Source organism: Geotrypetes seraphini, chromosome 7 (assembly GCF_902459505.1).
Source record: "Geotrypetes seraphini chromosome 7, aGeoSer1.1, whole genome shotgun sequence".
Taxonomy (NCBI): domain Eukaryota; kingdom Metazoa; phylum Chordata; class Amphibia; order Gymnophiona; family Dermophiidae; genus Geotrypetes; species Geotrypetes seraphini.
In genome coordinates, this window is record NC_047090.1 from 104,198,918 (window position 1) to 104,223,952 (window position 25,035).

General features: G+C 42.1%; 1 protein-coding gene across 1 annotated transcript in view; it reads right to left on the minus strand.

Moving 5' to 3' along the window:
- The window catches only part of CRIP2 (cysteine rich protein 2), a 268,644-nt gene that overhangs the window by 99,895 nt on the left and 143,714 nt on the right, over nt 1–25,035 (minus strand). Inside the window, exon 2 of the mRNA XM_033951871.1 lies at nt 14,954–15,048. Coding sequence (XP_033807762.1) covers nt 14,954–15,048 — 95 coding nt within the window. The remainder of the gene's footprint in view (nt 1–14,953; nt 15,049–25,035) is intronic.

The following is a 25,035-nucleotide window of genomic DNA, read 5'->3' on the forward strand; positions in this document are numbered from 1 at the left end:
ACCAAATTTTATCCTCCTCAAAAATAGCAAAACCTCAACAGTAACAAACCTAATAATAAACTCAGTCTCATACCCCATCCAACCCACTTTAAAACTCCTGGGAGTGCTGATAGACAGAAGATGCACCATGCAGCCACAAATCAACAAAACAATAAAAAAAAATAATTTGCAGTCATGAGAAACCTAAGGTAAGTTTGAAAATTCTTTGGAAAAAAAAACCAGTTCCAACTTGTAGTACAATCCCTAGTCCTAGGTCTAATGGACTACTGCAACATACTATATCTCCCTTGCTCAACAACCATGATAAAATAATAATAATAATAATAATTTATTGTTTATATACCGCCAAAGCCAAGGTAGTTCGAGGCGGTTTACAATAAAGAAGAGCTGGACATACAGCGAAAAACAATGAAGTCTTTGAGTACAATACAATGTAGTGCAGTATAGAAGAGCTGGACATACAGCGAAAAAGAAATAACTACAAACAACTACAAACAATACAAAACACAGCCCTAAGACTTATCTATTCGCTGAAGAAATACGACCACATTACAGAGGCATACCACGACTCACACTGGCTCCCAATACAAGCAAGAGTACTCTTCAAATTCTACTGCCTACTATTTAAAGCCAGAAACGGAGACAGCCCAGCCTACTGGAATAACCAACTAAATCAATCCATCTCAACCAGACACAGGAGAACCCACGCACTATTCACACACCCTACAATCAAAAACGTCAAACAAAAAAGCTGAACGACAATCTCCCAGCCACTCGAGCAGCAAAACTGGACCACCAACTTTCCAATCTACTGATCTCGACCACAGACTACAAAACCTTCAAAAAAGAAACAAAAAACCCTACTATTCAAAAGACACATAAAACCAAAACTAACACAACTAGATCTACCTCAAGCATCATCTGCAATACTCTCCAAATCCTTAGCAACTTAGAAAATGTCCAGACCACTCCTTATGTACTTCTAAATGTCCTGACAATTCATATGTAATCTGCCTTGAACCGCAAGGTAATGGCGGAATAGAAATCACTAATGTAATGTAATTCTTCACTGATGTTCAGAAGGAACAAACACACATTTCTTAATGATCCATACTAAAACTTACTACATTCTTACTTAATAAGGGAAATGAGCCAAAAAACCAACTCAGAGGTCTTCTTCCCCATCACCTGATGATTAAATGTCTTGTGTCTAAAGATTATGGTCTGAATATGACAGTGGAATTCACTCTCAGTCTTTAGAGACCACAAATGGATCTGATGTTCAGCATATCTAAAAAATGTATATGAGAAAGATTTACATAAAATGAAATAGTAGGTATGCATATCTCATATTAATATTCTTTAGGGACATCCTGAAAACTTGACCCCTTAGTGGCCCTCCAGGACTGGAAATGAATACCAAGGAACCAAGAGGATTTAAGTACTATAAATTCTGCCCCCAATATTCAGCTGGCAATGGTCAATGTTGTTTTTTTTTTAATGAGTAATAATGGTGTCACTGGCTAAATTAGTCCCCCAATATTCATTGCCAAAGCCATGTCCAGATACTGGCACTAAATATTGGGGGCTTAATGTGGGCAGGCTGAGCGCCGGGCCCAGCTGATTCAGCCAGGGACTATATAATTTTATTTATTTATTTTTAAAATTTATACCCCCCTATACTTAGGTGGGTTACAAAATAAAATATACACAAATTATTAGGACATAAACACAATCTAATTATGTGGGTCCCAGCTGAATATTGGGCTGGAACCCATATAACTTTAAAAATGTTTTAAAAGTGCCACAATCTCCCTCCCAGCTCCCGTTCTTCCTTCCCAGCTACACTTTCACCAACTTGCACCAGGTTTTAGCCCACCCTCCTGCAATGTCTTCCCCACAACCCCAACTTTTCCCCCCCAGTACTCTAAGTAAGCTTCATCCCCCTTGGACCTACCTTTGATCCCTGGTAGTCCAGTGAGATATTGGGGGCAAGTAACACAAGAGGTATAAGCACATGAACATTGCCTCTGCCGAGTCAGACCATAGGCCCATCATGCCCAGCAGTCCGCTCACGCGGCAGCCCCCCAGGTCAATGACCTGCAAGTGATCTATTACTCTAAAGCATTGTGTACTGTATAGTAACCCTCTAATTGTATCCCTCGATCCCCTTTTCCTTCAGGAACTTGTCCAATCCCATTTTGAAACCCAAAGTCGTACTCTGCTCTACCACCTTCTCTGGAAGCACATTCCAGGTGTCCACCACCCTCTGAGTGAAGAAGAACTTCCTAGCATTTGTTCTGAACCTATCTCCCTTCAATTTTTTTTTGAATGCCCTCTAGTTTTTGTTGTTCCCGCCAGTCTGAAGAATCTGTCCCTCTCTACCTTCTCTATACCCTTCATGATCTTATAAGTTTCTATCATATCCCCTCTAAGTCTCCGCTTTTCCAGGGAAAGAACCTCAGCTTCTCCAGCCTCTCAACCTCCCAACTCGAGTTTCACGATTTTTTTTTTCTTTATTGCTGTCAGGTAATTCTGGCGTGGGTGCGCCGCACTCGGTGTGTCCCCCCCTGAAGAAGCTCCAATTCGTGAAACTCAAGTTGGGGGTTGGGGGATATGAGAGACAGCATTTACTGGAGTTTTATATAGTACCAGAGCAGTTTCTGAGGAGTCACAGCCTGACCACCGTTAAAAGGTAAGTGATGAATGGAAGAAGTAGAGTTTAAGATCTTAATATAATATGGTGGTTTGAGATAGTGAATAGCTGTGATGGTCTCACATGAAACCACCTCCGTGGATAAATCACAAAAGGTTGGTTATTGGGTCTGAGCTTTTCATACAAAAATATTCACTTTTGTTGATTCATAATTTAAATTATATGAGATGATTAGGGAAGCATTATGTAACAAGATCACCTGGACTTAATTATTTGTTTTTTTTCAAAGTATATTGAGCCATTTTGTAAGGCCAACCACTAGGGACAGGAGTATGGGGGCTCCACACCTGAACACCCTTAAAAGAGCCAGTTTTGAGTTGGGTGCTAACAGAACATTTTTAACAGCTCTAACTGGTAAAGTGCCACTGAATATGACTGGTTAGCCCCAAACAAGTGATTTAACCATCCAGGAACTGTTTCTGACCTATCTCACTTTGAATATCAACCCCATTATTTTAAAGAATAAATACCTCTAATGTAGAACAAGATAAAAAAAATTTTGTTTGCTAAAATATGCTCATTTATCGAACCCTATAAGATCCATCTGGAAAATCTCTGCTATTTTCTGCATGGGAAAAATACCCTGGATTACAAAGGTTTTTTTTCAGCAGTCAGGTCACAGTACACAAAATCCTGAGTCTGCACATGTTTTCCTGGGGGGATGCTGGACAGGTTTTTTTTTTTTTTTACTATCATTGGAGTTCAATTTGTTTGGCTACCAAAGAGATTAAATGCATTTTATAACACATCATAGTGTTTTCTTCCAGAATTATGTAAGTGGGTGAGTAATAGTTGGCTGCCCCATTATTTAAGGATTTTGGAAATTCAGATGTACCCTCCTAGCATTCACCTGTTCCTTGCCATGAAACAGTACAGTATTTGTATTGTTTAAAGCATGTAAAACTGGCTGGTTACTATGGGAACCAAACATGAAATTGAGCAGAGCTTTGTAAAGCTACAGGGAAATGGTAATATTAGTAATGTTTCACAAGAGGATTATGGCATGCCCTACAGCTAAATTATACCAACCTGAAGGATCACGCCATAACATTCAGCTTTTTAAAGAGTAGCTAATGGATTTGGATTGTGTTTTTTCCCAATGGAATGGTAATAATTTGATCTGAGTGGTCTATCCTTGGCCTACAAATTTGTCTAAGGTACAAGGAAGAGCCATCTCACATGGTATAAAGTCAATGGTATATATACTCACTCTCTATAGCCCTGGCTTCCTGCGCCATAGGGCTCCAGCCAGCTCTTTCGGGTCAGGAGCTACCCGCAGCCAGGACTCATAAAAAAATGATTTCTATTTCTCACTTGCAGACATTTACACTACAGAATGACATGGGGACAAAATATTCCCCATCCCCACGGCAACTCAATTTCCCTTCCCATCCCAGCAAGTTCTTTTCCTGTCCCTGCCCCATTCCTGCAAGCTCCATCCTCATCTGCACAAGTCTCAAACACTTTACAATCAGGCTTACACAATACAGCAATGAAGAAAAATAAATTTCTTGCATTAAGCATGTAATCCAATTCTTCTAGATTAATCCTAGCATTGCTGCATTACATCTCCTATTGGAATTATAGTCTTTAAAAACCCAATAATAAATAATCTGCAGCAATTACATCTTGAACTAAACTGCTGTTATCTGGTGGACTGAGATTTACTACAGTTTAACACTGCAGGTCTGAATTCCAAATCCTAGCGTTATCATGTGAAATAAATAAATAAAAATGAAACGAAACCCAAATGAACGACTGTACTATTTCCTCTTCATAGAGTCTGATCACTGAAGCCCGACTCAAGGGAATAGTCACAGAATCACAGAACAACAGAGACCCTCACTAGTCACCAGTTCAAATGCAGTTCAAGGTCAGCAGAGGCTTCAAAAGCAGCCTTTGTGACACGGATCTTTGGTTTCAGTTTAGTTCCAGGGGTCATAGCAGAAACATTTACAATGCAACCTCATCATACCATTACATCAGCAGTACAGCTGCATTAGGTTTCCAAGGCGACTGGGTTAATGTGCCTGAAGCAGTCCTGGTTTCCCCTCTATCAATTAACAGCTGGAAGTGCAGATAACAGCCCTGTAGCTCCTGGAAGCAGTCTGGATTTTTTTTCAAAGACTGGTAGCAAAACACAGGGGTGGACCAGGTGCTTACCTTTGCAATGTGGTACAGGAACAGAAAGGAAGAAAACTGGGTAGACTGTGCAAATTATTAGAATTTAGGGAAAAGAAAAGAACTGGATTTGATATATCATCTTTCTGTGGTTACAATTTTATATTTTATATACAGGTACTTAATTTTGTACCTGGGGCAATGGAGGATTAAGTGACTTGTCCAGAGTCACAAGCAGCTGCAGTGGGAATTGAACCCAATTCCCCTGGTTCTCACTGAATTAACCATTAGGCTACTCCTCCACTTCATTACTTACCATCATCATATATAGGGCGTCTCAAACATTTTTTAGCTCTGGCACTCTAAATGGAGCAAATGTTTTTCATAGCACATTATAACTGAAATTACAAAATTGCAAAATCAACAAAAAATTAATTTTGGCTTTTTGGAAATCAATATGGGGGCCAAATAAATTGTTTATTAGAAAATCCAGTGGCATTATCGTATGATACTACAGTGGTACCTTGGATTACGAGCATAATCCGTTCCAGGAGCATGCTCGTAATCCAAAATGCTCGTTTCCCCATAGGAAATAATGGAAACTCGCTTTGAGAGGTTCCCCCCCCAGGCCAGCAGCGCTGCTCTCCCCCCCCCCCACGAGAACTGGCATTGCTCCCCCAAAGGCCCCCACGCGAACCGACACCCTCCCCCCGCGATCCGCCCTGCCGCCATCTGGCACCCCCCCCCACTGCCATCGGGCACCCCCCCTGCCACGACCTGAGGTCCCCCCAACCCACCCGAACCCTCTTCTTACTTTGCTGTAGCCTCCGCAGCGGCACCGGCACCAGCATGTCCTGTGCGTGGTGCCGGTGCCTGAAGATCTGCTTCCTGTGCTGGGCCTTGAGAGTTCACGTTCGACGTGAGAGTTCACGTTCGACGTGAACTCTCAGGCCTTGAGCATGCGCACATGCTCAAGGCCCAGCACAGGAAGCAGATCTTCAGGCACCGGCACCACGCACAGGACATGCTGGTGCCGGTGCCGCTGCGGAGGCTACAGCAAAGTAAGAAGAGGGTTCGGGTGGGTTGGGGGGACCTCAGGTCACGGCGGGGGGGTGCCCTATGGCGGCGGGGGGGCCCGATGGCAGCGGGGGGGGGTGCCGGATCGCGGGGGGAGGGTGCCGGTTCGCAGGGAGGGCGCTCACAAATCTGCCCTTCTCCAATCCCCCGATACCACTCCCAATTCTAGAGAAGTATTGAAAGTCAGCCAGCTGAGCTGCCAGAACTTCCCTAAGTTCCCTTAGTACCCTCAGATGTTTGTAAACCATCTGGCCCCGTCACTTTATCCACCTTTATTTTAGTGAGTTCCTCATGAACACAATCCTCTGAAAATCGAGCAGGTGTCTGCCACATTTCCAGCCCTATTTGCTTTTGTTTTCTGCATTCCTGATCTTGGCGCTTCAGCAGTAAACACAGAACAGAAATATTTGATAAGCAATTCAACCTTATCTTGTATTAGCTACTACATATTCCTCCCCTTCACTTATGGGTCTCATAATACCACTTTTGCCCTTCCTCCTATCACTAATATATCTAAAAAAAGGTCTTGTCCTCCCAGTTTTCCGTATTTATTTTTTCTCTCATTTTCATCTTTGCTTTCCTGACTACTCGACCAGCCTCACTTAACTTTTCCAGATATTTTTGTTTGTCTTCTTTCTGTGATCTTTGGCGTTTATGAAAGCTACGGTAATCTTTTTCCATACCTTCTCAGCTACTACTTTTGAAAACCAAGGTGGCCTTCTTTTCCTCTTATTTTTCTTACAAAATGGTTTGTTGCTCTTACAATAGCTCCTTTCAGTTTTGCCCACTGCTTTCCTACTTCTTCCAGATGTTCCCATCCAGGCAACAATTCTTTGACATAATCCCCCATCTGAACAAAGTTTGTTTGTTTTTTAAGTTTAGAACATTCACTTTCACGTTCCCTGTTTGTAAGCACTAAGTCCAGTGGCCACATTCCACGTGAATTCCATTACCAACTGCTGGAACAGCTACTGTCCCTCTTCAGGCTTCCTTCTGAAGTCAGAACCATGCAGGGCCATCAGATCCCCATGAGACTTTGGAGCTCCAGAAGTCAACAAAAAAGAATGTGACAGCAGTTAAGGCATGCTAGACTAATTCCTCATAATGGTGGGACAAAAATGATCCAGGGAGGGAATGTAGTGGACAGTGGATCTGATAAAGGAACTTAACACTTGATTTCAATTTGAAACCAGGTAACAGGGAAGAGAAACACTAATTAGTACACCATCCATATGTACTGAGTAGGGGGAAAATAGTTGCAGATGCTGGATTTGAAAAAGCAGTAAGGGACTTCAGCCACTGGCTATTTGCTTTCTCTCTTAAGACTTGTCCGACACTTATGAGTATGATCATCTTGTTCCATAGCCTCAGGGTGTGCCTAGAAAGGATGGAAGGAGGAAGAATGTATTTATGGGTTTACAGCAGAGAATTGTGTTACAGTATCAAGCTTGACATGGGGAAATAAGGGTCAGCAGATAAGCTGTAGGTGATTCCCGAAAGTTTGTCATTTGATATAATCTAAGTCAGTGTTCTTCAACCACCGGTCCATGGACCGGTGCCGGTCCACAGAAATTTCCTGCCAGTCCACAGGGCCAGCACGTGCATCAGGACCAAAACAGTGTTCTTCAACCGCCGGTCCACGGTGCGATCGATGCGGCGTTATCTTCGAGCCAACTCCCTCTTCCTAACTGATTCAGTGCACAAAGCCACGGGCAGCAGCTCCTACGGGCGTCCTGCGCCTGAACCGGAAGCCTTCTCTCTGACGTTGCAACGTCAGAGGGAAAGCTTCCAGATGAGGCACGGGACATGCAAGGTGCAATTAGTACTATTATGGGGGTGGGGGTGGGGTCTGGGGTGGAGACTGGGTAGAGATGGGCAGGGTTTGGCCCACGACTTAGCCCAGTGTTCTTCAACCGCCGGTTCACGGACCGATGCTGGTCCACAGAATAATTATTTTATTTCTGCCGGTCCATAGGTGTAAAAAGGTTGAAAAACACTGATCTAAGTTTGCCCAATAAAAAAAGGTATTTCTTCTCTTAAAATGCAATTGCACTAGATTTAAATAATACAGACATGCTGTTTAGTATCTTCTTTAGGAAGTTTATTAGGCTTTAGCTCCCAAGTCAGTTTGTAATGGAAATCTGTTTTGCTATTTGGGATCTAGCTAGGTGTTTGGGATCTGGGTTGGCCACTGTTGGAAAGAGGAAAGGGAACCCAACCAGTCCGCACTGGAAAGCACAAAGGAGATATCACAGAGTTAATGTACGATGCACACATTTATTCAGTTAGAAAAGGTGGTATCTTACAATGTCACACATCATAATACATTGTATGATGCCACCTTTTCTGATTGAATACACACCTGCATCACGTACATTAGCTCCATGGTATCTCCTTTGTGCTTGCCCACAGTTGGAAACAGGATACTGGGCTTGATGGACCTCCAATCAGTCCCAGTATGGCAATTCTTATGTTTTTAGGTCCTTTTACAAAGCCTCACTGTCACGCAGCGCACGCTAAATGTGAGCTGTTCTATTCCAATGAGTGGTTCAGCATTTAATTTATGCTGTTCGGCAGTGCAGCTTTGTTACAGCCTGCCTTAGTTCCTTTTAGAAATTGGACACCATTTTGTTGTTTTAATGGCTGAAGAGATTTTGGGCTTCCTCGGAAGCCTTTTCTATTGTTATTACCCTATCTATAAAATCAATAAAAATATTTTAAACAGAAAAACATTATGGGTGGAAGAATTTTTAATTTATTTAAAAAAATTTATCTTGACTTCATTCGTCAAGACATAATATTAACAGCATTTACCTGGGGTTCCCAGATGAAAGTGCCACTAACATTCCATCATATGTATTTGAAGGATGAGACCATAACAACTGATTACTTATAGCTTCAGGGAGCCTGGTCTGGGGATTTAATTTGTATCCTCCCAGAGGATATTATTCTTACTATGATAAAACAGCTATGTTTGATAACCACTTATACAGTATGTGCTTTTAGGAACTGCAATATAAGACCTTGTTAAGGTTGTAGATTTCCCCCAGAAGGGGCCATCTCATGAAGCTAAGAGCAGATGCTAATTGTCATAAGTATGGGCATGTGGAGGAGGTCAGCTGTGGAATTGCCTCCTCATAGCTGCCTTTTAGAAAAGTATCATTGATTATAATCGGACCCTTTGGAGAGTCACAATTCGCCCAGGACCTATTGTATTGTTTGGCCTGCTGTTTTCTTATAGTTCAAGGAAGAAAGGAATGGGTACATTTCTTTGCTGGTTGATATTGGTGGTCCTTAAGTGTGTGGAGAGGCATAATCGAAAGGGATGTCTAAGTCCGTTTACGTCCATCTCGCAAGTCGTCCAAAGTTAAAAAGAGCCTAAGACACTTTTCGAAAGATACATCCAACTTTTTTTTACTTTCGAAAATCATCTATTTATACGTCCTGCCTATCTGATCGTCCAAGCCGCTAAATCGTCCATCTTTATACCACATTTTCGTCCAACTTTCTGTCCAAGTCCAAAACGCCTAGAACAAGCCCTGTTGGACGTGGGAGGGGTCTGCAAAGTGATGGAATGCACACCCAGACATGCCACCTAAATAGTGGGGTACCTTACAGGGCACTGCTGTGAACTTCACAAAAAGGGTTCCATGGCTTCTCCTCACTACAACTCCCTTATAGGTGACGGTGAGCTCCCCAAACCATCTCCAGAATCCCCTAGACCCACTTATCTACCACACCAATAGCCCTTATGGCTGCAGGAGCCACTTATATGCCAGTAAAAAAGGGTTTTGGGGGTGTATAGGAGAGTGCACATGTTTAAGTATCAATGCAGTGATTACAGGGGCTTATGAGCATGGGTCCTTCTCTCTATGGGTCCCTAACCCACCCCCAAGATGACTTAAGCTGCCTCTGGGCTGGACGACTAGGCTTTCCTATGCCATGTGGCCAGGTGATGATGGTCTGGAGGCTGAAATTTAAAGTTGTGAATAAAATTTTTATGGGGGTGGGAGGGTTGGTTATCACTGGGGTAGTGTGTGGAGGGACTGTGTTATGTGTTTTCAGTGCTTATCTGATGAGTTTAGGTAGGTTTTTTTGTTTTACATGGTCTAAGTCACAACGTCCAAGTTCCATCTAGGCTCTGTTGTTAAACTTTTGGTTATACATGCTGTACAACTAAGTCTAAGCCGGCCAACTCCCGTCCTCGACATGCCTCCCGAAACGCCCCATTTAGCTTTGAACATTAAGCGGCACTATGAAGATCTAGGTCGTTTAGAAAAACATCCAAAAACCGGTTTTATTATCGGCGCTTGGACGTTTTTGAGAAATGTTCATCCAAGTGCCGACTTAGACCGGTTTTTGGACGTTTTTCTCTTTTGATTCTGAGCCCCATACTGATTAAGTGGTTGGACACTGAGGCCCCGTCCTGCCAACTATGGCGCACTCATATGCTTCATGTTTTGGCTTGGGAGAGGAGAGATTTAACTGATTTTTCATCCCATTGGGGAGTGTGCTTTCAGACCATATGGGAACCTTTCTGAACAACGCTGACCTCTGCTGCCCGCAGTTGAATCTTGAATGGCTGAACATTTCGGGACCTTTCTGCTAAAATAGTTTGACCTTAGAGCGGCGCCCAGGGCGGTGTCTTCCCGCCCCCACCTGCCATGCACGCCCCCCCCTTCCTTTTCCCCGTACCTTTTTATCTTCTCCAGTGTGAGCTGCATGCCCATGTCGGTGTCCACTCACCCTTTGACGTCACATTCCAGGTGCAGGTCCCAGAAGTGATGTCATAGAGGGTGCCAATGCGGGCAGCAACCGCACACCGGAGGAAGAAAAAAAGGTACGGGGGAAAGGCAAGGAGGGCACGTGGCAAGGAGGTGCAGGGGATCAGAGAGATGGAGGGGTGCCCTTAGGAAGACTGCGCCGGGGTGAATTGCCCCACCCCCTTACTAAGCCACTGTCTTAGAGTGCCTTTTATTGTTGAGCTGGGGACCAGGCGGGATAGGGGCGTTCATGGTACTCTGGTTAAACTGAGCTGTAACGTGTCAGATTCAGTTGTAACTGTTTGAATGTGATTTGCACAGTTCAATAAAAATTGTGTGAACATAAAAAAATATATAACCTGCTGTAACATAGGACTCTAGGTTGTTTAATATGGAATAACTCCCCTTTCTAGTTCCTTTTTGCCTGTTCTAACAAGGCCTCACATTCTATAATTCTGACTTAAAGGACCTTCTTGGTTCAAAAAAATCAATGAAAAAAGTGTGCGACGTGCTGATAATAGAAAATTCTAGGCTGTTGCACTGAGAGGAGAAAAATCAGAGTTAAACAGAGAAGACACCTGGAATTTCAGTGTATTTCATTCAAAACGGTACTGTAATACACCAGGTTACGAGCTAGATTGATCTTTTCTACAGATGTGACCCACTTAGATGGCGACATTATGGTGGAAATTTTAGAAATGTAAAGCTGGTTTTATGTACAGAAAAAGGCATTTTATAAAGTCTGCCATTGTTTATGTGTACATGTTTATTAGGCTTTATTAACTGCTTTTATAAAGAGATTCACCTAAGTTCACGTACAGCTTGATATAAACAATTTACCATTGTATTAAGAACAAAACAGCAGCAATATGGACCCAATGTCAGTCCAAAACACAATTAAGGCAATGAGGTAAATTTGGCAATAGGCAGATTAATAATAATTTCATAATAATTTTATTTTTGTATACTGTCACACCACATAGTTCTAGGCAGTTCACATATAGAAGAACTGTGCAATCAGTGAATAAAATACAATTGACTTAAAAATACATTAAAATCAGATTAAGATAAACATTTTACAATATCGTACTGTTAGAACAAAGGGTAGACCAGTTAACCTCCTCTGAATTTGATTTAACTCATTTCCTTGAGGATTCTCAGGAGGTGATTCAAATTTTAATAACTTGCCTAAGGGCTCCTTTTATCAAGCCGTGCTAACGGGGTTAGCACGCGCGACTTCTAATCACGCGTTAACCCCCGCGCTGGCCAAAATACTACCGCCTGCTCAAGGCAGACGTTAGCGGCTAGTGCGGCCGGCGGTTTAATGCGTGCTATTATGTGCGTTGAACCGCTAGTGTGGCTTGATAAAAGGAGCCTTAAGTGAACTTGATAAGAGTTTAATTATGAAGTTACATTTTAAAAATAAAACAACAAAATTCTGTGGAGATAATGTTCTTATATTTCCAGATGTAGCGAGAGCAACTCAGATGCTTAGAAAGGAATTTTTATTGTTAAAATCTAGAGTGTTGGATCTGGCAGCTACATTTTTTCTAAAATTTGCATGTAAATGTATAATTAAATTACAAGAGAAGGAATTTATTTTTTGGCATCCTACACAGTTTCAGCAATTTTTAAGTTTTCGTGAACAGGGAAAGAATGAAGAGAAATAATCTGAAATAGGCCTTTATTGCGAGTCAAGATATTAAAAGGAACTAAAGAGTTTTTTAACTTGAATTTTCTCAAGTTAATTTAGTTACTATTTGTATTACTTGAAGTAAATATGATAACTCCACCAATTTAATGTGGCCTAGAAGGAATTCTGTTAGATTTTTAATTTCCTTTTATGCACGATGTATTTCTTTATTTTGTACTGTTCTGAAGAACTGTATATTTAATAAACTCAGAGAAAAAAAACATTTTAAAATATCAATATACAATTTACCAATTTAATAAATTGAAACTTCAATTTACCAAACAACTCAGTTTTCAACAGTTTCCTAAAAGACATATAAGAATGAGCCTGAGAAATAATAGCAATAATATGGTACAGTGTCAAAGTATGCACCTTACAACAGCACAAAAGAATATTCCTACAACAAAGTCAGTGCCAGTAAAAAATAAATGATACACCATCTCCACTATGACCACCTATTAACTCTTTTACAAACCACCTCACCCTCAACAACCCGCAAAATGTCTATAAGATCTAAAATTTACCTCTCTAGCTAATCATTGTAACTCTGTTCTTTTTTAAATTAACCTTTTGTAATCCGCCTTGAACCGCAAGGTAATGGCGGAATAGAAATCCCTAATGTAATGTAATGTAATGTAATAATAGACAGCATGAGAATATTCATATGACAGATATGATACTCGTGAAGTCAATGTGACATCTTAATCAACATGGGTAAGAAAAAGGGGTTATAATAAATAAATTGGTCACTACGCTGAAGGAAAATTATATAGAGAGTTGAATAAGGCATATAGAATATCAATTACAGTGGATGTGGCAAAGGAGGGTTAAGCGAGTTGCCCAAGATCACAAGGAACATCAGTGGGATTTTAACTGGGCTCCCCTGGTTCTGTACCTGCTCCTCTATTAGCCCTAGTAGATTTTCAAAGAAGACAATTTAGAACACGGGTGTCAAACTCAATCACCTAAGGGGCTGAAATCTAAAACATAGGCTAAGTTGGGGGCCAAATTTTTTATTAAGACACTTAGGGGTTCTTTTATTAAGGTACACTAACTGATTTAACACGTGCTAAATGCGCACCTTAATAAAAGGACCCCTTAGTCTAAGTAGAAGTTTAGAGTTACCACCTCTCCAACCCCACACCGGCTCTGTGATATAAACAAAATAAATAAAAAAAGACTTTTCCTCTCTCTTTTAGGTCCTAGTTCACGCTTGCTGTCTAACACCAGCTCTGGCAGGATACAAATGTCAAATCTGGCATATTGTAATCACAAAACAGAAAATAAAATTCTTTTTTCTACCTTTTGTTGTCTGATCATTATTCAAATCATGTTTATCCCAGGCTCTGGTTGTCTTCTGATAACTCGCTTACCAGGGTCTCTTGCCCATTTGCCATTTTCTTCTTTCTCCGTGCTAATTATCCATCTCTCCTTTTCTCAACTACCCTTTCATCCAGCATCTCTCCCTCCTTCTCCACAACCCCAGGGTCTACCATCTCTCCCTTTCTCTTCCCAACTATCCTTCTATCCAGTATCTCTATCCCCCACACACATACCATCCCTTGAGTCCAACTTCTCTCCCTTTCTGTTCCTTCCCTCCCTAAATCCCACTGTCCATCTCTTTCCGTTTTTAGATCCATTATTTCCCCTCCCCTCCCCCCCTCAGTCCAGCATATGCACATCTCTTTGGAAACACTCCCCCTTCCTCCATCTGTGTACTTCTACACCAGGGCCCCCCTCCCCCCCTCTTTGTAGTGTCCTCCGGCTTCTCCCTGGCCTCCTGGTCTCACCTTCAGCTAATTAGGGCAGCCTGCAGAGGATCACCGGTGCAGTAGCAATCCTAACAGGCTGCCCTCGGCCTTTGCAGCACGTTCCCTCTGCCATAGTCCCGCCCCTCCTCTGATATCAGGGATGGGATCGTGGCAGAGGGAACATGCTGCGGAGGCTACGGCAGCTTGCTAGGATCGTTACAGCTGACTGGCAATCCTCTGCAGGCTGCTTTAAAAGTGAAACCAGGAAGCCAGGATGGAGGAAGGGAAGAAACAGAGGGCCAAATCTCGGGCCAAATTTAATTACCCTCTGGGCCAGATTTGGCCCGCGGGCCTGAGTTTGACACCCCTGATTTAGGAGCATAAATTGTTTTAATATTAGGCCTACAGGTGGAAATTTTACAAATGGCACCTTAACTTAGATACCTAAGTTAATAGGGAAATGCTGTTTGTAATGGTAAATGACTAATTTTAAAGTGCCTACCGGTGTGGCTAACGCTGAAAGTGGCGTTGGGCACTGTAAAGCACCTACATAGACACAATTCACGACAAATATATGTTCCAGAAATGTAGGCCAAGAAAACCCCCGCCTACATTTCTGGCAACTATCTTTCCCAGAGGCGCAATTATAAGGCGCTGTCATGTGATTGACACAAGATCAGCACCATATAGAGAATCTAGGCCATAATGCCTCAATTGGATTCCACTAATGTCCATCTTCCAACTTCATACCATTATGCACTTAATTAGGGATAGCTATAATTCACTGCTTTACACAAATCAAGTTGAAACATGTACACTAGTTTGGTCTTACCTCTGCATGTCCACCAGAATTCAGAGTCTTGTTGCAGCGTTCACATTTCAGACAGAACTTGTGCCAGTCCTTTCCTAAGGAGGTCACTTTTTCAGCTACAAAAAGACAAGAGGATGCTTAAGCCTGATTGCACGCTATAGGAAAAGTCAATTCACATACGCAATAAATAAGGCACATCTGATCTTATAACAAAAAAACATATAAGGAAGGAACAAAGATTACAATTCCAGTACAATGAACCATGCCATATGATCTAGATTTGTATTTTCAGATGACAAAGAAAACACAAGGTACAAATGTGCATGGACTACAAACACATATATTTACCCATGAACAGAATACAATAAATACTTTTAATTTGAAGCTAAGAGAATGCTCAGCTCACATGGCTTCTGGTTACAGATGAATGGTATTCATGGTGCTCTCTAACCTCCACATGGGGGTAATGAAAGGTGTAGCTTGCAGAGATTTGCAACCATACCTCTACAGTGCACAAAGATGGAATACCAGAACAAAAAGCCAAAGAAAAGAAAGAAAGAAAGCTTCAAAGGAATTTCCTAAAAAAAGAAAAAAGTGTACAGTACAATTATACTTCTTCTATGCCCAGCCCAAGTGGGGCAGAACCGGTCAGGATGGCCAATCACATAAGTACATTTGAACAGAGCTTGGTCAGGATAACATGCATGTCCACAGAATAAAGGAATGTTTCTCTTCCTCAGTTGTTGATAAGGGAGGATGAGGGAGAGTGAAGGTCGAATGAATGTCACTGGCTGTGGCAGGGGGATTCAGAGACAAAGCAGTAGAAACATGGAGAAAAACAGAAACGAGGCCCAAGATAAGGCCTTGGATACATAGGAGAGGCCTCCAAAAGCCCAGTTCACATCTATGTGGATCCAATTTCCACTGACACAAGCAGGCTATTTTGTATCATTCTGCATCGTACCAATCCACCAGATATCAACATAATATAGACTAATCTCAATAGTTCTGGACATCAAGCATCAATGAAAATAACTGAGCGTGATAGATTATTATTCATCGGTGCTAAATTCAAGAATATTTTCTATTCTGTGCACTAAAAGAAAATATGTAGCTACCTCTGGGGTGGGTGCCATGACAGATAATATTTCCGTGATTAGACACTTTGCAAAAACCACTGTAATTAGGGGAATGGAAAGACAAACAAAATTGAGAAGGCGGCTTGGCCAGTTCCATGGCTGCCAATGATAACCTGGCACCTGGCCTGGCTTCGCAGGCTGCCAACTCAATCAGGAACTCTGTGGGATGAGGTAAAGGAGGAAACAGGAGTGTCCTGGTGGTTAGAGCAGCGTGCTAAGCAGCAGAGAAGTCGTTTCAAATCCTGCTGTGGTTCTAAATCACTTCACCCTTCATTGCTTCAGCTATAAAATTTTGATTGTATGGTCTCTAGGGAAAGGAAAATACATACTGTACATCAGTGGTATAATCACGTAGGACCTTGGGGGCCTCTTCCCCCCCAAAGAGGCCCCCTCCAAACAAGCAGCTCCTGTTAAAACGGCTGGTGGGGGGTCCAAATAACCACCAGCCAAAGAAATCTGTTGCCAAGCTGCTCCCCTCCTCGTCACGCTACTGCAGGATAGAAGAAGTCAGCAATGTGCCTCCAACTACCAATACCGTAACTCCTCATGCATGCTCAATTCATGCAAGAACCAAGTGTGCTTGGGACGTCCTACCAAGGGCAGCTGATGGCACACCACAGACTTCTGTACTGCAGCAGCACAAGGACAAAGTTTGGCTAGCAGGGCTTCAGCATCCCTGCCAGGAAATGGATTTTTAGCACGCTGGTGAGGGGGATGCATTGCTCTTTCCCCTAGCCCACCTCCGGGCCTTCCTCCCAAATCGGAAGGCTGGCTAAGGCCCTGCTGTATCTACACAATAGGCTTCAAAAAAAAAAACCCAAAAAATTTGCCAATAAAACAAATATGAGTATACAAAACACAATTGGCAACAAACTTTTTATCACCTGGTGAGAATATGCCAAAAGAGAAGACTTAAATCAGGGGTGCCCAATACGTTGATCGCGATCGACCGGTAGCTCAGGAAGGCAACGTGAGTCGATCGCGGAGCCCATCCTGGGCTCCGTGATAGACTCGTGTTGTCGTCCTGATCTACCGGGCCGATCAGCCTTCCTCTGTGTTCTCCCTAGGGCCTTTTAGCTGGGCGGTCCGTCCAGCTGTCATCTGCTGCCGCCACCGCTGCTGAACATAAAAAAAAACCCTGGCTTGGAGATTTCAGCCCGTAGCGAACTTATGCTCCGGGCTCTAACGTATGCGTGCCGGCTTCTCTTCTCTTCCCTCCGAAACCTGACGTTATGTCCAGGGGGGGGGAGAAGGGAAGTCAGCACGCACATGTTGAGAGCCCTGAAGCAAGCGTTCGCTACAGGCGGGAGACAGGTTAGTGAAGCATTTCCTCTTCTTGCTGTCGAGTCCTGCCTACTTTCTGTTTCCGCGAAGGCAGGACCCGGCAGCATTTCCCTCAATAGGTCGATCGCGATGCTGGTCGGCTGAAGCAGGGAGAGCTTGGGGCGGCATCGGCTTTCGGGCCTGTTATTGGTGGCGGTTTGGGTCCTGGTCCCCGATGGCAGTGGCAGTGGCTTGGGGGAGGGCAGGGAGAAAGAAAGAAAAAGGGCAGGCAGGGAGACAGAAGGAAAGAAGAGAAACAGAAAAAAAAAAAGAAAGGGAGGCAGAGAGAAAGAAAGGGCAGGGAGAGAGGAAGGAAAAGTTGGGGGAGGGAATGAGGTCTGGAGGAGAAGAAGCATACAGGCTAAAAGAAGGAGAGAAAGATTGGATGCACAATCAGAAGAAGAAAGTGCAACCAGAGACTCATGAAATCACCAGACAAGGTAGGAAAAATGATTTTATTTTAAATTTAGTGATCAAAATGTGTCTGAATTTATATCTGCTGTCTATATTTTACACTAAGGTCCCCTTTTACTAAACCGCAATAGAGGTTTTTAGCGCAGGGAGCCTATGAGCGTCGAGAGCAGCGCTGGGCATTCAGCGCAGCTCCCTGCGCTAAAAACTGCTATCGTGGTTTAGTAAAAAGGGAGGGGGGTATATTTGTCTATTTTTGTATGGTTGTTACTGAGGTGATAGTGCATAGAATCATCTGCTTTGACCTCTTTGAAAAACCCTGGAATAGGAATGATAATTAACATTTTCTATGCGAACAGTGTGCTTTGTGTTTTTTTTTAAATTTTATTGTTGGTAGATCATTTTGACTTGGTCATTTTAAAAGTAGCTCGCAAGCCCAAAAAGTGTGGGCACCCCTGACTTAAACAGATTCTAAAAAAAGGTATCCAAGACAATAATAATAGGATAATAATAGGACATCAGTATGGTTAAAGCTCACTAATAAAAGCAAGATTTAGCGCCGGGCAAGATATCATTGATGACAAGCACCAGACTTGAGGTCTAAATAAGACCTGTCCCATACATCATCATGTCCAATAATTTTTAAATTTATTAGTGCAAAAATCCATAATCCATAGGCACAAAATCAAACCAGGTGAAAAAAAGAATTAAAAACATTTTAATCTCCCATTTTAATCAAAAGTTCATCAAAAGTCTATATAAAAAAAAACAAAAACATAAAAGTACAATGAGCTACCATTGAAAAGGTGGGAGCTAAACCCAAATAAAATAAATGGTGGCATTAGTGGACAAACACGAGTATACCTAAGGGAGTAGTTCTCAAACCTATTCCTCGGAGGTGTAACCAGCCTGTCAGGTTTTCAGGATATCCACAATGAATATGCACAAGAGATTTGCACACCATGGAGGCATGCAACTCTCTCTCATGCACATTCATTGTGGATATCCTGAAAACCCAGCTGACCGGGTTGAGAACCATGGTCCTAAAATTAAGGCTTTATCATGGGTTCATCCTCTATCTAGTTTGTGGGAGATGAAGCCATGATCTGAAGTATACATTAGGGGACAGTGTGGTGCAGTGGTTAAAGCTACAGCCTCAGCACCCTGAGGGTGTGGGTTCAAACCCACACTACTCCTTGTGACCCTGGGTAAGTCACTTAATCCCCCCCCCCCCCCCATTGCCCCAGGTACATTAGACAGATTGTGAGCCCACCAGGACAGACAGGGAAAAATGCTTGAGTACCCGAATAAAATTCATGTAAACAATTCCGAGCTCCCCTGAGAGAACGGTATAGAAAACTGAATGAATGAAGGCCCAAATTCTATAAAGGGCTTTTCCTTCCATCAATCTGCTTGGCTTAGCTTTTGAAATTTTCAATATATTAGAGTGACGTTTTCCATTTTGTATGTGTTATATAATATTTTCATTTTACTTCACTCCCCACCCCCATATTTTGTGTTTTGTAATATTGCATGTGCCACTGTAGCAATTCATGCAACGCCATGTTAAAATAAAGCAGTGCTTGAGCACTTAATTTGTAGACAGTAAGGCCCTGTTTCTGTAAAGACGCCTACAGTCAGGCACCTAGATCAGCGCACCTAGCCAATCTAGGTGTCTAATTTAATATTTTTAATTGGCTTAATCAGCACTGACAATTGAAAGCACCATTAAAAAACAATTTAAAAACCAAGTAAAAATTAATTAGCCAGTAGGCACCTACCAGCAAGTAGGCATAGTTAAGGGCAGATTCAAGGCAGAGTCTGGGTGTAGATTTAACCAAGAAAACCCTGGCCTAAATGACAGTGCGCAAGATTTTAATGCCTAGTGGTGCCATTCTATAAATGGTGCCTAGCAGTTAATTGACAGCCGCACCTAACTGCGCCTAAGAGTTAGGTGCTGTTTACAGAATCGGTGCCTAAGCCTAAGGGCTCACACACTAATCCTGCACTAATCAGTTAGGTCAGGGGTAGGCAATTCCGGTCCTCGAGAGCCGGAGCCAGGTCAGGTTTTCAGGATCTCCACAATGAATATGTATGAGATGGATTTGCATGCACTGCCTCCTTGAGATGCAAATCTATCTCATGCATATTCATTGTGGAGATCCTGAAAACCTGACCTGACTCCGGCTCTCGAGGCCCGGAATTGCCTATCCCTGAGTTAGAGCAAGGTAATGTATCTGCACTAGCTGATTAGCAAAAAAAAAAAACCGCCCACTCTCTGCCCCCAGAAAAGCCCCTTCCATAGTGTATGGTTTGTGTGCACAGATTAGGAAATTACTGTAGAACACTGAACGTGCCCCGCAGTAAGCCATTTTAAACTGCTGTAATGTATAAAGTTATGAAAGCTGATGCATACAAGAGGAAAACCAGATAGTCCAGAGATTGTCTGTTCCCAAGTTTACATCATTAATTGTATGAGGGTTCTTCAAAATGTTTCCACACATTCATATTTTCGCAGGAAATAGATGGGGCGGGAGAAATGGTAAGAGGGTGTGTCATAGAATGTCATGGGAAAAATGTATCGCAAAGCAGGGTGATTATGTGGAAAAGTGATGCAATTTGCTTTTGAGATATTTAATAAATAGTGTCTAAAAAAAATAAAAGTGCAGAAACCTTTTGAAGAGCCCTCGGATCTATGCTTATATTTAGTCAGTTTGATAATGTTATGCTGTTAACAAAATTGCACATTTGCAGTCATGTTGTACCTGCTGTGAACTGCCTTGGGCGCATCTCTTTATAAAGGCAGCTAATAAATCCCAATAAATCAACATAAAATTTTGGCTGGGTAAATTAAAATTCCAATGTAAAGAAACTTCTAAATATTATTTTGCAGTGCTGACTCTCAGTGTTCCGTTTCATACATCGCAGTTCTAAACATTGCTCTATTTCCTCCATTGTTTGAAATAAACATGGACCTTAAAAATCATCTGTCCATAAATCTGCTTGAAAGAATGCTTTCCTCAACAGGAACGTCAGTGTTCATATCAATAGGTTTATTCTACAGAGTATGGTGTGGAAAATGTGCTGAATCACTTAATACAGTAGTGTGGTAATGCAAGTAAAGCACCTTTACAATGAGACAATGAATATAGGAACATAAAAAATGTCATACTGGTTTAGACCAAAGGTCTATTTAGCCCAGTATCTTGTTTCCAACAGTGGCCATTCCAGGTCACAAGTACTTGGCAGGATCCCAAAATACCTGGCAAGATCCCAGCAAATCCATTTGCAGTGCGAGACATCATTTGGCGTTAACGATACCTACTTTTTGGATATTAGCTGAACAGCGGACTAACAAGACTTCAGTTTTAGTTTGCAAACCTTTTTTTTTTTTTAACCCTAAAAGTCCTTTAGGAAGATTCACATAATCAAAGGAATTTTACACCACACCAAGAGTTGTGTGAGAAGTGTGGCTTCACAAGGTGCAAATATGGAAGTGGGCAAAAATTGCTCCCAGCCTATGTCTCTTCTCATTGGCAGTGGTGAAGTGGGTGGTTTATACAGGGTACAACTATACTTGGTATGTTCCTGTAAGCATTCAATAAGATTTGGTGTCATTGACTCCCACGATGATGATTAAGATAAGTTTTCGTGCTTTTCTAGTGTATATGAAATATATTTAAAGAAATTTGAATTACATTTGGATATATAATGATTCTAAGATCGAATGATAACTACGGTGAATGAATGTGTTGAGAAGAAATATTGTTTGATTGAAGTTTCCCATGTGGACTGATGAAGAGGTCTCGGTGAATAAGCTCTTTGTTTAGCTTCATCTGAGTTTGATACACTGATGGTCCAAGGAAACAAATGAATGTTTGAAGAGTGGATTGGGATATATTATTATAGGGATTAGAAAATTAGAAAGATATGAGTTAATCTAATCATATATTTTTTAATAGATATAACTTATAGGCAGACTAGATGGACCGTTCAGGTCTTTATCTTCCGTTATGTACTATGTTCCTATGTATTCTTATAGGACCCAGAAAACAACAAGGCAGTCGGCTAAGAAGAAGCAACAAGGAAAAAACAGGTTTTGGAAAGCTCTGCTCATGGATGGAAGGCCTCCGAGTATGCACGGATGAAGTCACATGCATCTGCGCATGCTCTGGGGGGGGGGGGGACACGGCTCAGAGGTCAGGAATAATGAGACAAGACTTTCAGGGGTGAGGCTTGGAGTAGAACAGGGCAGGGTGAATAAGGAGGGGCTTGGGGCAGAATGAGGTGCGCTGAAAGCGGAATGGTGTGGGGCCAGGGGTCTGGGATTTTGCCAAGAAAACTATGATAACCCTAAGAAAAATAAACTATATCTTTATTCACTATTTGCTGCAAGTGGTTATGAACGTGAATAAAAACAAAGGGGGAAATTCTATAAAAGGTGCCTAAAGTTAGGAGCCTAACTTACACCGTACCCCCCCACTCCCCTTGTACAAAATTGTGCGAGAGGTTTTTTAGCGCTGGCCAGCGTGCGGAATGCTCTGCACTGCTTCAACTGTCCTAGAGTTCCTAAGAGCGTTGGAGCAGTGCAGAACAATCAGCACGCTGGCCAGCGCTAAAACCCTCTTGTGTGATTTTGTAAAAAAAAAAAAGGGGGGGGGGGAATTAGTAAATTGGCTTTAATAATGAATCTAACAAGCTCATAACTGAAAAAAATAAAATTTAATTGGGAGATAGGCGTCTATATTTTGTAGAATCGTGCCAAAGTAGGCGTGTTTAGTGGACTTAGGACTTAGGTACCACTAGGCGTGATTCACCTGTAATGTAGGCCAGAGTTTTAAAGGCCTACATTATAGGCACCTAAGTATTTTCCCTACATTATTCCTGTAGGGCCTGATGTTGAGCCAGCAGTGATTAGCGCTTTGCTGACTGCTGCCAATATTAAATATCAGCACTCCTAGCTCCTCTCACCTTGGGTTCTGCATTCCCAACCCTATATGTCATATCTGTCTTCTGAGCAGGGACCGTCTACAAATGTCAAAATGTTCAGCGCCGAGTATGCCTTTCAGTGCTAAATAAGTGATAACTAATAGTAGTATTTATTTATTTGTTTAGTTTTATATCCCATCCTCCCCAAAGAGCTCAGAATGGGTTACAGATTAATTGTCACAGCAGTGCAATACACTGTCAACTAGGAGTACTCAGATCAATACATGTTGAGGCATGTTATCTTCCATGGTGGTATGACTATACAAAGTTACAGTCACAGTATAAGTTCTATTGGAGATTCCTGAGTCTAGCAGATAATCAAATATTTCCTAGGCTTGAGGGCAAGTGGAGAGGCTAGGCAAAGATAGGGGGTTTAAGGCTTTCCTGAAGTTTAGAAGACCCTGTCTGGTATCATTTGTACAAAAATGGCCACACAGTCATCCCCATAGAGCATAGGGATAGCCTAATGGTCAGTGCAATGGATTCCATACTAGGGAACCCACGTTCATATTCCACTGCAACTCTGTTATTTTAAATAGTGAACCCTCCAGGAGCAGGAAAATACCTGTAGTTGTAGTAGTAGTACGTGACCAGCTGAGTGCTAACTCTGCCACCTAGAATACCCTCAAAATAGCTGGTCAACCTTGTAAATGCTCTCTGACCCCCCTCCTCCCCAACCAAATTGCATTTTACTACAATGGCTCAGTCACTACTGATTATTTCATTACCTAGAATACAGTCTATGCAAACAGATAATCACAAGTAAATCTATGTTGAATTTTGCAATAGTCTAATGCAGGGGTAGCAATTCCGGTCCTCAAAAGCCACAGGCAGGTCAGGTTTTCAGGATATCCATAATGAATATTTATGAGAGGGATTTGCATGCACTGCCTCCTTGAGATGCAAATCTTTCCCATGGATATTTAGTGTGGCTATCCTGAAAACCTGACCTGCCTGTGGCTCTCGAGGACTGGAATTGCCTACCCCTGGTCTAATGCAACAAGGACCATACTCTTCTCTCCCTTCAACTCATTCTTACTCCACAGTATGCATGGCAGAGTCTGAATGGACACTTTCATCAACTATGCCTATGCAGTTGACCCACATTTCTTTATTCTCTCCACAGCCTATGTAACTCCTTGATTGAATTACTATCTAATCAAGCAGGAATTTTCCATGATTCTATAAATATCGTGACCTCAAGAGCCATTCAAATACCGCATTACATCAAACTGCAAAGATAATAGTCAAGTAGAAACTAATCAAGAAACTATCAATTATACAGTAGGCAACAATCTCGTTAAGATAACTCATGCAGAGCAGTATCAAGGTAAGCGTAACGCTGCTTAGAACGGCATTCGCTGCTTAGATCATTCTGCTTTTCCTAATTGAAACATTCTAAGCGATGAGGAGGAATTCTGAACCCGCCACAAATACTTGTGGAAAACTGGCTCTGCCCATAACATCTGCAACAGGTGCCCCCTTTCTTCTCTACCATCAGGAGGAAAGGCAGATAGAATTAGGACTGCAATAGCCCCATCATTGTCAATGGAATTTAGACACCAAACTCCCCTTATATTTATTTAGTAGTTTAATTCCTTCATACAGAGTCTATTTCAGTCTCCATCGAGGGCTATACGGAATGAAAAAAGTGGAAAAATCACTGGACTAGGTGTAGAGCCCTTGAGGGAGACTGCCCCAACTTTGCTGGATGGGTTGAGAACTTTTCAGCAGCCCCTCATACAAGGCATTTCTTGATAGACATTTGGAAATGGTCACAACCCTGAGAATATTTCCCAATGAAGTCTGAAGGTGGGCTGTAGGGAAGTCAGCAGTGTCGTGCCCCTCCCCCCAGGAAAATATTTAGCAGCTCTCTTTCAGCTCATTAGAATCCAAAGTGACCCCAGCTTAAAAATGAATGAAGACCACTGGTTTATTTCATTTTAATTATACTAGGTTAAGGTGGTATGAAGCAATGAACACATACAGTATACTCAGATGTGTCTATAATCAGACTCTACACAAGTCCTTTTTAAGCTTTTCAAATCTGTCTGAAACCTGCACAAAGTGGTCTGAATTCAGTAAATGATGCCCTAAGTTAGTGCTCAGCAAAGGTTATTCACAGCAGAACGTCTTTTACCGAATACCAGCTTATCACTGATTTCGCACCTAATTTTGAGCACCAGAATTTATGCTTGCTGAAACCTCGTATAAACATTGCTGTTATGCTATGCCAAGGTG